The sequence below is a fragment of the Suncus etruscus genome, chromosome 18, assembly GCF_024139225.1.
Source record: "Suncus etruscus isolate mSunEtr1 chromosome 18, mSunEtr1.pri.cur, whole genome shotgun sequence".
NCBI classification, from domain to species: Eukaryota; Metazoa; Chordata; class Mammalia; order Eulipotyphla; family Soricidae; genus Suncus; species Suncus etruscus.
Window position 1 is genome coordinate 62306486 of NC_064865.1, and position 16467 is coordinate 62322952.

Consider the following 16467-nt stretch of genomic DNA (forward strand, 5'->3'; position numbering starts at 1 on the left):
TTTGGGTGCCCCTCCCACACTGGCCCACTCTTTGGAGATCCCCCCAAATGCAGGGCCTGATGTTTTTCTACTTGGATGTGGGAGATGGCCTGGAACCTGGAGGGAAGGAAGCACCTTGCAGCTGCTTTTTGGGGCCTTTCCTGAGCCCCCCAGGCATCCTGTCCTCCTTCCTTGATGTGTTTCTGTGTGTCACTGGGCCTGGCTGGGGACTAGCTCGTGGCTGTGAGGCAGGCTGGGGGCAGAGGGGAGGTTGAGGGTGGGCAAATGCCAAGGACTATCTCCTGCCCCCTTGAGATGCTTTTTACAAACACCTAGAGACAAAGCCATTCAAGCGAGAAATGGGACTCAAGACTCAACTTCACTCTGTGGGTTTTCAGTTTTCTTAAATGGGAAGGGTTCAAACTCACTTCAGTCCAGAACAAGTTTACGACAAATGGGCTGGTTCCTTCAGTCCAGCTTTGCAGTATACTGTATTCGAGTCACAGCTTCTGACAAGCCGGCCTGGCCCTGTCAGGGGTGTGGCTCCTGCTTCGGCTGCAAACGTGGCTTCCAGGTCAGATCTGCATGCCCGGGAGGGAAGCAGTCGGTTCCAGAACTTTCCAGAAGCACCTCTGCGTGCACGCGTGTTCATCCTTCAATGTTTGAGTATGTGCATTAGACACACACACGCACACACATATTGATACAGACTCAAAAATTACTCAGAAAGAATTTAATTAGCTCTTTAATTTCTAGATTTCCTCAGAGCTATCAACACAAATTACTTTTTATAATAGGTGGCTAAATAAAACAACTCAGGATTAAATTGGAAAGAAAAGGAGTTAATATATTATGTATGTTGCTCACTAAATTACAAGGATGTATGTGCCGCTATTTTTAGTTCTTTATTTAGAAGTTTTAAAAAGACGATATGGATTAATAATTGCCAGAAACTTCTCCTGGTGTAATTGGAAGGGCTTAACTTTGATTTCTACAGCAAGAACCATTCTCCGAGGGCAACTCAGAAGAGTAAAATTCAGACTATTCACAGTGCTATTTATTATTGCTGGTGATAAGGCAGTAAATAACTCCATTCGTCAATAATAGAGGGGTCCTTATCAGGAGACAAATATTACGATCTCTCTCTTGGTTTCTCCGCAAACCTTGGCACTCGGGGTTAGGAAGAAATCGCAGATAGTATCCCTTTTCGGGTCTGAGACTAACTAAGTAAGGGCTTTGCTCAGGTTCACATCTGGGCGTGGTGGTGGAGTTGGTCTGCAAACTCAGTTCCACTATCTAGGAGTTAGCTGGGTTTCACTTTGTTTTCCCAATAAAGACCCACCCTGGGAACACCCTGAGGGGAAGCCGCCATCTTGGCTAGCTGTTCTGCATGGTGGGAATGCTGGCTTGTGGGTGTTCAGCTTGCGGTGTGGGTTCATGGCCTGTTGTTTTTATTCCAAATCATATGTGGATTATTTCCTGTGTCAGAATTACTACCGGATTCAGATCTCTCATCCTACCCAGATTGGGGGCATGGGAATCTCGTCCTCTCACTGGGGTTTGTGGAATACTCAACCTACTATTTCTGCCACATGATTTCAAAACTCAAACCTTTCAACATTGGTATGCATTTTCTTTTGATATTATATGCCAAATAGCATATCCATGTTATATAATTTTGTTGCATATTGACAGATCATTGTTCTTCAAAGGCCATCATTGTATCCAATTTCATTTTATTGTGTTATATTCAGTTCTATTCCACTCCACTCCATTCCATTTCATTCCATTTCACTCCATTCCATTGTGCTACATTCAATTATATTTCACTTTATTCCATTCCATTTTGTTCCATTCTATTTCATTCTACTACATTCCTTTCCATTGTGTTCCATTCCTCTACATTCCAGTTCATTTCATTCTATCTTATTCCACTCCACTCTATTCCATTCCATTGGGTTCCATTCCTCTACATTCCAGTTCATTTCATTCTATCTTATTCCACTCCACTCTATTCCATTCCATTGGGTTCCATTCCATTCCACTACACTTCATTCCACTCCATTCTATTCCATTTCATTGTATTCCATTCCATTCCACTCCATTCCATTCAATTCTACTTCACTCTACTACCTTCCATTCCATTGCATTCCATTCCATTCCATTCCACTACCCCCATTCCACTTCATTGCATCCCATTGTGTTCCATTCCTCTATCTTCCATTTTATTTCATCTCACTCCACTCTATTCCATTCCATTGTGTTTCATTCTATCTGTTCTGTTTTACCCATTGCCTATTTTACTATATCCCTTCATTCTAACCATATACTTAATCTGGTGGTTTCCTGGACATAACTTTAAGACTGCTTTTGCTCCAGACACCACAGAGCAGGGGTGCCCCAGGGATGTCTCAGTGGCCCCTAGATAGTACTGGCCCCAATTTCTCTTGCTCTCATGCTAACTTGGTTTGCAATTGGCCTGTTCTCCTCTTGTGGGAGGAAGCTGCAGGAAATTAGGGATCTTCCATGTGCCCGCATTTGGACTAAGAAAGGCAAAGCACCCCATGTGACATAACCAGCAAGAAAGGGGTGACATTTCCTCATGCAGGACCCTACATTCCCTCTCCTAGTCCCAGCTCATGGCAGGGTCCATCATCTTGGCTGTATTTCCACATCTGACCTTTTCTTTGCTACACCCTCTGGTACTCAGGGCTAATCTGGACTCTGTGCACAGGGATATGCATAGAAATCACTCCTGGTGGTGAATGATGGACCCTATGGGATGCCAGGGATTGAACCCAGGCCAGCTGCATGCAAGGCAAATGCCCTCCCTCTGTGCTACTGCTCTGTACCCATATCTGCACTTCTTACTCCCAAATACTGGAGTATTGTCTGGCCTGTTCACTCCATGCTATGGTTTGAAGGAGGCTGCAAAGTGAAGGGTACAGAGGTAAGTCTCCTGGGAATCACAAATGCCTGAGACACTGCAGAAGGCGAGGCAGACTCTGTGTTTATGGGATATGGCTGCAGCCCTGGGGTCCCAATTAGAAGCCAGTCAGCTGATTGGGGAAGAGGCCCCTCGTCTCCACCACTTCTTGCTCAGAGTTTGCAAAGTGTTGCAGTGGCTAGAGGCAGAGGCCTATGCTCAGGCCTAAGACACTGAAAATTGGGAAAGGTGAGTGTTACTCATCTCCATCTGCAGAGGACATGGAAGTGGGGACCCTCCCCTCAGCTCCTGCCCAGACAGGATTCAGGCTAATGACAATATTGCTTGTAGCCTTGGGTCCCATCAGTGTCTCAGGGTTCAGCTGAGAGAATTTCCATTGCTGCTTACCACATAGTTCTGTAAGACCATGCCCCCGGTGCCCCAAAACCTCCCGGCTGTCACACCCTGCTTCCTCTCATCAATATAGCCCCTGCCCCAGGACCATGGGCACAAGCATTTGTTTGTTTTTTTCACTCCAGTGGTGCACAATGAGCACTTGAATAAGTTGGGCAGATGAACACTCATTCTCCCTACGCTAGAAGGTTTGTTGCCGGGTAAGGAACTTCTCAGAAGCAGGAGGGAAGCCTGAGGGAGGAGGGACCATGGCACCTGCCCGGACCGTGTTCTTGGGTGATGTGGTCTCTGCTCTGCTGCATCCGATGACCCTGCAGCTATGTTCCTGTGGTTTTGGGTTCTCTACCCTTAGTGAGATGTTGTGGGAATGGAAGGATTGCAGTGTCATCTGGGGAAGCATCATTCACAAGTGATGAATGATTCCAAACAGATGAACACGCATCGCCTGGACCAAAGGTCCCGAGTCCTCCAAGGTGGTGGGCTGTGCTCTGCCAATCACCTCTCCACCCTCCATGCATCTTTCTTTCGTCAGAGTCTTCCTCAATCTCAGCTCTGCCCTCCCCAATCGTCTCAGAGATGCTGGTTGGAATTAATGGCCTCCTGGGTTTGGAGTCTTCTTGGGCCCATCTCTTCGCTCCGGCTCCTGTTTTCTCATTAGAACGATCATCTTCTTGTGCCTCGGTGGAAATGATCAATTATTTCAGTGTCGGTTGTGGTAATATTACCCCTAAGATTTAGCAATTTTCAAAGATCTTTTAACTTAATTAGAGGCATTTGTTGTAAATTGAATTAAACCTGTGAAAAGTGCAACGTGTTATATATTAAACATGTAATACCCAGGTTGGCCGAAAAGACAGTGGTTTTTAGAAAGAAAAAAAATCTAGTTAAATGTGGTCAGACCAGGATAATTTTGTAGTTCCTTTTCTCATACTGTTTGAATGGTAGGTTTATAGAGAACATTTTGCTAAATGTTGATGCCAGCCACCATTTAGAAAACATTGATCCAATATTTAGTTATGAATTTAGTATTGAAAGTATTCTTTTGGATTGTTCTTAATTGTAAGGTATCCCTCCCTTCAACACCCTAAGCTTTCTGTTGAAATGTTAATCCCTCCTACATGGTCAGACCTGCCCACACCTGGGATGGGCCAGGGGTATTTTGAATAAAGAATAATAGAGCCTGGGGGCCAGAGAGATAGCACAGCAGTAGGACTTTTGCCTTGCATGCAGCCAATCCAGGATGGATGGTGGTTTGAATTCTGGCACCCCATATGGTGCCTGCTAGAGAGATTTCTGAGCACAGAGCCAGGAGTAACCCCTGAGCACCGCCAAAAGAGCAGAATAATAGAGTCTGACTGGGGGTGGGTGGGTGGAGGGAGAAAGAGACTGAGAGCCAGAGGAGAAGCAGCAAGAAGAAGCTGCTTGGCAAAAGCTTAGCATAGAAGCCATATGAATAAAAGCATATGGTGGTGGACAGGGCCTTGGAATGAAAACAAGCTGACACTAATGAAACTTTAACTGACTGTGAATTATTCCTCTGCCATTACTTTGCATCTTCACACCTGCCAGCCGAAGGGCCTAGAGGAGCTGTGCCATGCTGTGGGAGGCCTCACCCAATATATGGACTTTAGACTTTATATTTTAGTATATATAAAGCTGAAGCAAGCACTAGACTTTATATTTTATAATTAAGTCAACATATAATATTTGGGGGATGATTTGGTTTTACTACGGTGTGCTTGAGAGCTGCAATCAGCTGTTTTTTGGGAGTGACTTTCAGCCAAGTCCAGGGGACTGCTAGTGCAGAGGATCTAACTGAGGTGGCCCATATGGAAGGCAATCGCCTTAAAACCTGCATGGCCACATCAATGACAGAAAGAGAAATGGGAAAATTCCTTGGTGGTACCCAGAAAGCATTGCCAGGTAAGGAGGATGCTATATCTCTCTTTCTCTTACTCAGAATTTCCCACTGATCATATTCTGAAACATATATCAGGGAATAAACACATAAAACCCCCCACATTTTTTGTTATGTTTTCTTTTTTCCCCTTTCTTCTTTTGAATTGATATTTATAACCTCAAGACAAACTCCTCCCAGATGTTTTTCTGTTTTCTTTTCTTTTTTTTTTTTCAAACAGAACCACATAACTTGAATCATCTTGTTCTGCCTCATAAATTGAGGGGGGAAATGGAGGATATCAGGACCAAACAGTTGTATGAACATTGAGTGGAAATAAAAAATGATCAGACTCAAACACCAAACCCAGAGTCAATGACAACAGAATCGATACCCAATGTACAACAAGCTATACACAGAGAGGAGCAGTTATACTAGCAGTCCAGGGGCAAAGGAGGGAGATATGGGAACAGGAATGGAGGGAGGACAACCCTGGTGGTGGGAATGTCCCTGATTCATTGTCAATATGCACCTTAAATATTACTGTGAAAGACTCATAATTTACTTTGTGCACAATAAAAATTAAAAAAAAGAAAGGGGCTGGAGCGGTGGCACAAGCTGTGGGGCATCTGCATTGCACATGCTAGCCTAGGATGGACTGTGGTTTGATTTCCCAGAGTCCCACATGGTCCCCCAAGCCAGGAGTAATTTCTGAGCACATAGCCAGGAGTAACCCCTGAGTAGCACTGGGTGTGACCCCAAAACCAAAATAAATAAATAAATAAAAATTTAAAAAATTAAAAAAACACATTTGGATTAAATCAAGTAGGGATCGCAATATATAAGAAACTAGATAAAATGTCAGTTCTCAGTGTTAGATTCAGAAACATTTTCACTTCCAAGGACTGGAGCCAGTTGATTCAATTCTCCACTGGCAGGCTCCATGTCATTTTCAAGACCCTTTGGGTCCTGCTCTTGGTTGTGGAGGACTGTTTGGGTTTGTGCTTGGAGGGTTTGGCCACAGCCATGCCAGAGACAGCCAGTCCATAAGGAAAGGGCCTAGATCCCTGGCTCTCTCTCTCTCTGGTTCCTGGGTGTGTTCATTGCCAGAACTCACCTGATTCCTTCTTCCATGGCAGCTGCTCTCCGGGTGCCAGAAACAGTGGATCCGGAGAGTTCTTCAAGCACGTCCGGTTCGCTCTGGCCTCGCTGTCCTGGGAGCTGGGCTTGGCTGAGTGGCGGACACAGGGGTTCTGGTACCTCCTCCTGCTGGCGGCTGCTGCCTGGTTCCTGAGACTCTACTTGCACTACCTGAGCCAGTGGCTGCTCCTCTGGGCCATTGAGGCCCCCGTGACAAAGTGAGTGTCCCCCGTGAAAGTCAGGGGTGCACGTTCATTTCTTTAGGTAGGCCATGGGTACACACAGGCAACTCTTACAGTGATTTCCTGGAGGACAGGAGAGGAGAGGGGAGGGGAGAGGAGAAGAGGTGTAGAAGGGTAGGGGAAGGAAGTAGAGGGTAGGGGAAGGGAGGGGAAGGAAGGAGAGGGGAGTGGAGGGGAGAGAAAGGGAGAGAGAAGAGGGAAGGGGTGAAGAGGGAAAAGAAGAAGAGGGAAAGGGAGGAGAGGAAAGAGGGCATTGTTTGTACTCAGTTTGGGGAGCAATTCTGGGCCACAAGGGGCCAGAGAGCACAGTGGAGAGAGTACTTGTCTTGCACACAGCTGACCCAGGTTCGAACCCTGGCATCCCATACATTCCCACGAGCATTGCCAGGAATGACCCCTGAGCACAGAGTCCAGAATATCCCTGAGCACTGCTAGGTGTGGTCCAAAAACAACAACAACAACAACAAAAGAAGGCAGAGAACAGAGTCCTCAACCCACCATCATTTTTGCTCCTTCACACACATATTTGCTCCTTTCCTCAGACTTCAAGTGTCCCCACACACCGTGAAGCTCTGCTACCCGCCCGCGGCCGTGTCCCCTGGCCAGGAGCTGATGCTGGTGGCAGGCGGGCCATTGGCCCTGAACGCAGCTGTGCTGTCCGGTGTGCTGCTCCGACACGGCTGCCGGCGCTTCTTTGCCCCCCGACCGGATGCTCTGTCCAAGTTCCTGGTCACCATGGCACTATGGACCCTTCTGGACCCCTGGGCAGTGTTGGTGGTGGATGCGGTCCTGGGGGTGAGTCCTGAAATGGTCTGGGGAATTGTGGCGTTAAAGCAGGTGAAGTCTCCATCTTCCACTGTCTCGTCTCCATGGTGGTCCTATGAGCAGTGACATACAGTCATGACCTCTGATGTCCAATGAGAAGTAGGGGGCAACTAGTGTCAGATGGATCCTGCCTGAGGGTCCCCCCAACAGATACTTGCAGAATCAGACATGGAGGGTGGAAGAGCTTCCATTCAAGATGGCAGGTGCTGGGGCCAGAGTGAGTGATGGCACAATAGTAGGGCGTTTGCCTTGCACACGCCCAACCCAGGACGAACCTGGTTCGATCCCCAACATCCCATATAGTCCCCTGAGCCAGCCATGAGTGACTTCTGAGTGCAGAGCCAGGAGTAACCCCTGAGAGTCACCAGGTATGGCCCAGAAAATAAACAAATGAAGATAGTAGTCACATCTTCAAGGTTAGGACAAAATGGCTGTATCAGGCAACTTTGGGTTAGTAGCTTATTTTTCCACTCTAAACAAATTACAAAATAAAAACCACAAAACATAACATTAATTCCTCTAAAAGCTTAGGTTACTTATTTACTTTAAGAGTAATATTTACTCTTTGCTTATGCATTTAATGAGGAAGATACTTTTTTTTTTAAATTGTGGTTTTTGAGCGCTCTGGGGTTACTCCTGGCTCTGAGCTCAGAGGTCATTCTTGGCTATCCTCAGGGACCCTATGGGATGTTGGGGTTCAAACCTGGTTCTGCGGCATGCTCTACTCTTGCTCTGGCCCCCCAGGGTTGAAGTTGAGGTAAAAGTGAGGTGAATTGGAGTGAGAATTGATTGGTTCATCTGCACCGCTTTGGAGCCGGAGCAATAGCACATGGCATTTGTTTTCCTTGAACACAGCTGATCCAGGATGGACAGTGGTTCGAATCCCAGCATCTATGGTTTCCTAAACCTGCCAGGAGCAATTTCTGAGCGCAGAGCCAGGAGTAACCTCTCAACACTGCCGAGTGTGATCCAAAACCAAAACAAACAAAAACATCTGCACCTCCTTGCAGGGTTCAGCGTTCCTGAAATGACCCATGTCCCAAACCACATCAGAACAGTCCTTGCCTGTTCTGGTCTTGTTAGAACCCCAGTGATAAGGGCCCACTGACAGCTGACCCCATCCAGGGACCGAGGGCAGAAAAGGTGTGAGGTGGGCGAAGTCCTCGTCTCTGAGTCCCTGTCACTCACCATCCTAGGAAGCTGTTCTCAGAGGGGTTGTCAAACGATGTCTCTGAGTCTCTCTCTGTTGTGATGCTCTGTCGCACACACGAATGACTTTGGCAAGAATCCTGTGTGCTGTCCAGAGTGGGCTGTCCACTTCCCAATCAGCTTGCTTGGAAAGTGCAGAAATTCTCCTTCTGTGTCTAGGCAAAAGATAACAGACTATTTCCATGACCAATTACTTCCCCTTGATGCAGGAGAGTCAGGATCCATGTTTGTGTCTTCTAAAACTCGAGGTTCAAAGACGCGGCTCGTCATGGTGGAAATGGCATTTGATATTTGTCTTGAAAGGTAGCAGCATTTTAATATTTATTCCCGATACAGGAGAGCACATTGGGAGAGTTCTCCCTCATCTAAAATAAGACCTTATTAAACTGACCAAATGTAAACCTTGGCTTTCAAACCCACTGTTAATGGCCCGCTGACTCTTTAAAAATAAGTTTCTAAAATAAGCCAGGCTTTCTCTGCTCGGCCTGGATTAAACTCCTGTCAAACCTGCTTTTTGAGATAACGGATTCCTTCCAACCCTGCATCTCCTATTTCTTAGCTCAGGCTTGTTAAATCCAGGAGTTAATAGTATGTCAATAAAACATGTCCTGTGCTTTATGGATTTCATGGAGAATATACACATTTAAATGGTAGAAAGGAGAACATCTTTTAATTAAACACACACACACACACACACACACACACACACACACACTAAAAACCTGGTTTAAAAAATGACAAAACTAGTCTATTTCTTTTCTTTGCTTTTTTTTTGGTTTGCATTTGGTTTTTGGTCCACACTCATTGAGCCCAGGGCTTATTCCTGGCTCTGTGCTCAGGAATCACTCCCAGCTCTGTGCTCAAAAAGCACTTCTGGTTTTGTGCTCAGGGCTCACTCCTGGCCCAGGAGTCACCCTTGGGTAGTGCTTCTCAATTATTCTCTGTCATGCCCCCCTAGGAAGAAGAAAACATTTTTTGCGCCCCCCGTGCGACTATAAATAGTATCTTTATTAAAAAAAACTTTAACCTGCAAAACAAAAATATATAAAATAACTTGAGCTGATTTTTTTAATCAGAGATGATGTCTGGATGAATGGCTACAAATGAGCATGTTTTGCAAGGCAGAGCTTTTCGAAGTGGGGTTGGAAGCAGGACATATCGACTCTCAGCTCCAGAGACAGACAGAGATATAAACATGGGGCTTAGCTTGTTAGGACAGTGTTTGCCCAGGTCAAACGCGCCCCCCTTTACAGAGCCTCACACCTCCCCTGGTGTGGTTCCACTGCTACACCACTGCCCTTGGGGATCAAGTGGTGTCAGGAATCGACTCAGGGTTGCTCATGTGCAAAGTAAGCATCTTACTCCCCATGCTCTCTCGCTAGCCCCTCTCCCTTGGTTCCAGACAATGGTCCGACAGTAACCTAAACAGACTCACTACATCCTCTAACTTGGACCTTATTGACTCAGCGTCCACGTTCCTCCACCAGCGGCTGACCCCGAGCAAGGACTCGCCCACCGCAGATGTGGCCAAGCTGTACTGGGCATTTGTCAGAACCGAGCAGCCAGGAGTGCATGGGGTGCTGGTCACGGTTCTGGTTTACAGCCTCCTGCTGCTCCTCTCCTCTCTGATCCTGTACCTGTATTGCCTCAGGTAAGCCTTCCTGCTTGGGGAGTATATGTGCTGCTAGGAATTGAATCGGGATTGGCTTCATGCGAGGCAAGTTGTTTTGTAATCCAACCTTAACCACTGTAGTACTCTCTCTTTGGCCCTTAAGAATTATCATATATATTTTTAATATTTATACATTTAAATAAATACATGTATATTCAAGCATCTATGTTTATTTAAATTTATGACAATCATTAGTTATTACTAAATCAATACTTTTATTAAACATGTTTATTTAAATTATTATATTAAATAAATAAATTTAATACGTTTATATTTATTTTTTAAATATTTATTTCTGGGTCCGAAATGATAGCGCAACAAAGAGGGTATTTACCTTGCATGATGCTGACTTGGGTTTGATCTCACCCAGCATCTCATGTGGTCCTCGAGCCTGCCAAGTCTGATTCCTGGGCACAGTCAAGAGTTACTTCTAAACACCATCAGGTGTGGCCCAAAATAGGAAAAAAAAATAATTATATTTCTAGTGACTTTTCCTTAGTATTAGAAGAATATGAGTCATCTTGGAGAAAAAGAAACTATAGAAAAGAACTAGAAAGCACATTATAAACTAATGGTAATCTCACCATCTAGAAAAGTATATCATGTAACTGGTGGATTTATTTCTGCCCCTTTTCCTTGTGTGGTTGTTCTACGAAGCTTATATTCTGCTGTACGCGTAGCATCATACATGATTTTAAACATCTTCTGTGCTCCGGGTATTCCTTTCAGTTCCCTCATGATGCCATCATGCTACCTCCAACATTTCATGCCATGCCAGTAGGACCAGACATGTGGTGTTTTTATTCCTGAACACTTGTTAGCTTTGCACATCTTGTAAATTGTCCCTGGAGACGTTGTAGTATGAAGGAGCTCCCCAACATCCTAAGCTTTTCCTTGAAGAAACCCCGAGACCCAAAGCCACCAGTTCAGGGAGGAGATGGCAGCCCATGATGGAGTGGCTGGTCCTCATCAGGAGGGAATCCCATGCTGGGTCCATGGAGTCCCCTTCATGGTTTGCCCCAAGACTGCCTGTTGGTCTTTGGCCACCTGGACTAGGAAGGGAGGAGAAGCTGCTGCACCTTTCCTACCTTGTTCTCTGGGGACTTGTTCATTTTGGAGATGCCAGGGGTTGAATGCAGAAACTTAAACGTGTGAGGCAAAGGTTTTTCTGACCTAAGGCCCTGGTCCCCTCTTCCTGGTCCCCTGAGTGCTTGCCCTGGTATGGTCTGGTATCTCTCTCTCTCTCTCTCTCTCTCTCTCTCTCTCTCTCTCTCTCTCTCTCTCTCTCTCTCTCTCTCTCTCTCTTCTCTCCCCCCTCTCTCCCTCTCTCCCTCTCTCCCTCTCTCCTTCTTTCTTTCTTTCTTTCTTTCTTTCTTTCTTTCTTTCTTTCTTTCTTTCTTTCTTTCTTTCTTTCTTTCTTTCTTTCTTTCTTTCTTTCTTTCTTTCTTTCTTTCTTTCTTTCTTTCTTTCTTTCTTTCTTTCTTTCTTTATTTCTTTCTTTCTTTCTTTCTTTCTTTCTTTCTTTCTTTCTTTCTTTCTTTCTTTCTTTCTTTCTTTCTTTCTTTCTTTCTTTCTTTCTTTCTTTCTTTCTTTCTTTCTTTCTTTCTTTCTTTCTTTCTTTCTTTCTTTCTTTCTTTCTTTCTTTCTTTCTTTCTTTCTTTCTTTCTTTCTTTCTTTCTTTCTTTCTTTCTTTCTTTCTTTCTTTCTTTCTTTCTTTCTTTCTTTCTTTCTTTCTTTCTTTCTTTCTTTCTTTCTTTCTTTCTTTCTTTCTTTCTTTCTTTCTTTCTTTCTTTCTTTCTTTCTTTCTTTCTTTCTTTCTTTCCAAATCTATTTAATGAATTGCAGATGGAGTTAGACATACTTTAGCAGTGTTACCCTTTCTGATATATTTTAACAGATATTTTCTCCATGTGATAATGATCTTTTCAATGTATTTTTGGGAATCCCTCCAAGCTGTGCATAGGAAGGCCCTGACGTTATTTCTGGAGATTTTCTATTTATTGAGAAGGGTTTGTGGCAGAGCAATGTGTCAGTGCTCTGGACTCAGTAGGGGCACCCAGCAGTGCTCAGGGACCAGCAGAACTGACCATCAGTCCTGACATATGTCTCTGTAAATGCCACTATGCTAGCTTCCTGGTCTCCAACTAGTTTTAATTTTAAAAGAATAGGAACTTGGAGTTGGACCACTAGTATAGCAGGAAGAACACTTGTTTTCTATCTGGCCGACCTGAGTCCAATCTCAGCATCCCAGAGGGTCCTCCTGAGCACCACTATGAATAATTTCTGAGTGCAGAGTCAGGAGTAACTCCTGAACACCATAAGGTGCGGGATAAAAATAAACAAGCAAAAAAAAAAAACAAAGCAAAAATAATATAATTCTTACATCATATCTGGTCTGTTTTGTTCATTTATAGGCTGTTTAAATATCGCTTTTAAGAAAATCTTCCTCGTTTGGAAACCTTTCAGCCACGTTTGTTCTTCGTCTGTTGGGATTGTCTTTGATGAACATCCCACAGGCCACCTAAAGTTCATTTGATGTGGGTTCGGGGAATCTCGAAGTGAAATCCGTGTAGCTTTTATTCTGGTGGTCTCTTTTCAAGTTGGAATAACCTCTGGATTACCTGTCTTGCCATTTGATCTCACTCAGTTTTGTGTTAAGGAATTTTAAAACATCAGTTCTTGTTTGCAGAGAGGAGGAGAGATGCTTTAGAACAACTTGGAAAAAAAACCCACACTAAATAACAGACATTCTACTTAAATTTGATACTTGGCCCTCTAGAGCCATGCTCCCTTTATATATATATATAGTTGTTGGTGTAGTTATTTCTCTAGCTGCACTCACCACTCTTTGTGGTGACCTTTATAGCGTGAGCTGGCCCTTCCAGCCCTCATCTCTATTGTCTTTGGATATTATCACCATAATGTCTTTTATTTTCTTAAATCCCACAAATGAGTGAGACTATTCTGTGTCTATTTCTCTCCCTCTGACTCATTTCACTCAGCATAACAGATTCCATATATATATCTACATATAGGAAAATTTTATAACTTTATCTCTCCTGACGGCTGCATAATAGTCCATTGCATATATGTACCACAGGGTTTTTTTTTTTAGCCACTTATCTGTTGAATGGCATCTTGGTAGTTTTCAGAGTCTGACTATTGTAAATAACACTGCAATGAACATAGACATGCAGAGAGCATTTTTGTATTGTGTTTTTGTGTTCCTAGGGCATATCCATAGACGTGGTATAGCTGGATAACATGGGAGCTCAATTTCCATTTTTTGAGCAATCTCCATATTGTTTTCCAAGTGCTTTCTTTTAAAAAAATTATTTTTAGGGCCCAGAGAGATAGCACAGCGGTGTTTGCCTTTCAAGCAGCCGATCCAGGACCAAAGGTGGTTGGTTCAAATCCTGGTGTCCCATATGGTCCCCCGTGCCTGCCAGGAGCTATTTCTGAGCAGACGGCCAGGAGTAACCCCTGAGCACCGCCGGGTGTGACCCAAAAAAATTATTTTTATTTTATTTTTATTATGTAACCATGAGACAACCCTTTTTCTTAAACTATGGGTCACAGCAGAGTATGGGGTCACATAACTGAATATGACATTTTGTTTTAGGTCCTGAGAGATAAAACAGGGATGAAATGATTGTCTTGCATATGTCTGTCTTCGGTTAAATCCCTGGTACCTTATATGGTCCCCTGAGCCCCACCAGGAGGGATTCCGGGGCACAGAACCAGGAGTAAACCCTGAGCACAGTAGGTGTAGCTCCCTAAATTCGCTACAACTTATTACCAGCATGCTTTTGATCTAATCTATAATCTATAATCTATCTATCTATCATCTATCTATCTATCTATCTATCTATCTATCTATCTATCTATCTATCTATCTATCTATCTATCTATCTATCTATCTATCTATCTATCTATCTATCTATCTATCTATCTATCTATCTATCTATCTAATCTACCTACATACCTATCTATCTATCTATCTATCTATCTATCTATCTATCTATCTATCTATCTATCTATCTATCTATCTATCTATCTATCTATCTATCTATCTATCTATCTATCTATCTATCTATCTATCTATCTATCTATCTATCTATCTATCTATCTATCTATCTATCTCTCTATCTATCTATCTATCTATCTATCTAATCTACCTACCTACCTATCTATCTCTCTACTCTCTCTATCATCCATCTATCTATCTATCTATCTATCTATCTATCTATCTACCTATCTATCTATCTATCATCTATTTATCTATCATCTATCTATTTATCCTCTATCTACACATATATGCCTGTTTTATATATCTTTATATATCTTTATGCCTGGGATTGTACAAAAAATTATAGGAAATCATGAAGTTGGGAGTGAAAGACATTTAAGAATCAGCCTCTTTCTAGCCCTTTCTAGGGGAGTGTGGTGTACCCCAAGACCCACCCATATTTGGGAGGAGTTTTGGGAACCGGATAATAGGTGTAACTACCTGCAAGACCTCCCATTGCTGGGAGGGGTCTGGAAAAGGATAGATAAACCTCTGAGCCAGGGGATTCGGCCCTTTGGCCGTTTCTCTCTTGGCCCGGCTTGGCTTCCTGGCTTTTGGATCTTTGGGCCGCATGGAGCCCAAAGGGAAGATGGCTAACAGGAGATAAGATGCAGGGCTAGCAAAATATAGCTGTGCTTGAAAGGTTGACATAGGCCACACACCTGTGGTGGCTAGGGCATGAATAAAGATGATTCTTCCTGAAGCCTGCGTGTGAGTGATTTCGCCTTTCACCTGGGCCTGGAACTCGCCGGCTGCATGGAGGTTGCAAAGCCATGTGGGCTGGATGGCATCCTTCACCATCCAGCCCCATCCTTAATTATTTGATGCAACAGGGGAGGTTGTACAGAGGGAAGAGAGAGGGTCTCAGAACTGGGGTGTGACTTCCACTCATGCAGCATTTCTCAAAGCCTGTGTTGGCATCGCCTGGACCTCCCCTAAACCTTTCACCTGGTCATTGTCAAGGTCACCAGTGGCTCACATGTCTCTTCTCAGGACACAGAGCAGGAGAATTCCCAGTTTGAATGTGGGGTTTGATTCAGTTAAGCCTGCATGGTCCTGGAGGCTGCACAGACACGGACGGATGCGGTGCCTGAGTTAATTAGATTTTTGGGGTGCCTGATGTCTTCTTAATCACGGACTTAATAGTTCCAAATAGCCTTCTCAGCTTTCGCTGCTGTCATTGATTACTTAGGGAAATTAATTTAGAGGAAAATAATTTAAAGACAGCTTTTGATGAGCATTGCGCAAGCACTGCGGCTGCAGAGGGAATAGCCGGAGATAATCGGAGAGTCGCTTTCAGTCAGTCTCTGCATTGACTCCGTTCTCAAGGCAAATGCTGCTTCCAATTGAAGTGATAAGAACAGGCAGTGAGACCTTCTCCACCATCTTGGGAGTTGAGCCTTGCTCTGGAAATTCCACCAGGCACGCAGGACTGGCCGGTGAGAATCAGGCTCTCCTGGGCCTGGTGGATGGTTGGAGATGGGGGGGAATGCTTTTGCCTTCTGTGTGTGGCCAACTCTGGGGCTGAAGTGATAGCACAGCAGGGAGGGCATTTACCTTACAGGTGGCCGACTTGGGTTCGATTTCTGGCATCCCATAGGGTCCCCTGAACACCACCAGGAGTAATTCCTGAGTGCAGAGCCAGGAGTAACCTCTGAGCACTGTCGGGTATTGCCTGGAAACAAAAACAAGAAATATATGGCCTACTCCAGTTTACTTTCTGGCATCCCATAGTGTCCCCTAAGTACTGCCAGGGGTCACTCCTGAGCACAGAGCCAGGAGTAAGCCCTGATTGCCACTGGATAAATCCCAACCCCCCTCTCTCTCCCCAAAAATGAGAGATTGGCTTGTTAAATTGGAATTTGTGTTGTCACCATGGGCAAACCGAGAGACTGTGATCAGGTGCCAGGAGCTGGGACACGCACCCACCAAATTTTGACTGTCAAATGCCTTCAGTGCTCAGATCCTATTGTGGGGGCAGGGGCTTCCCTCTGTCCACTGCCTCACCCCTCACACCCCTTCTAGTGACCACAAAGGCCCCATTTCTACCTGGCTTTCCCACCTGCTGGGCCTGAGCTAAGGCTCCTTTTTGCT

General features: G+C 44.5%; 2 protein-coding genes across 3 annotated transcripts in view; one reads left to right on the forward strand and one right to left on the reverse strand.

Moving 5' to 3' along the window:
• TMEM14C (transmembrane protein 14C) overlaps positions 1 to 16467 on the reverse strand; it is a 1060545-nt gene that overhangs the window by 361806 nt on the left and 682272 nt on the right. The gene's annotated exons all lie outside the window — the stretch shown is intronic.
• Positions 1 to 16467, forward strand: part of LOC125995956 (uncharacterized) — a 120740-nt gene that overhangs the window by 76986 nt on the left and 27287 nt on the right. Inside the window, exons 12-14 of the mRNA XM_049764899.1 lie at positions 6356 to 6574; positions 7141 to 7393; positions 10120 to 10283. Of these exons, the coding sequence (XP_049620856.1) occupies positions 6356 to 6574; positions 7141 to 7393; positions 10120 to 10283 (636 nt within the window). The remainder of the gene's footprint in view (positions 1 to 6355; positions 6575 to 7140; positions 7394 to 10119; positions 10284 to 16467) is intronic.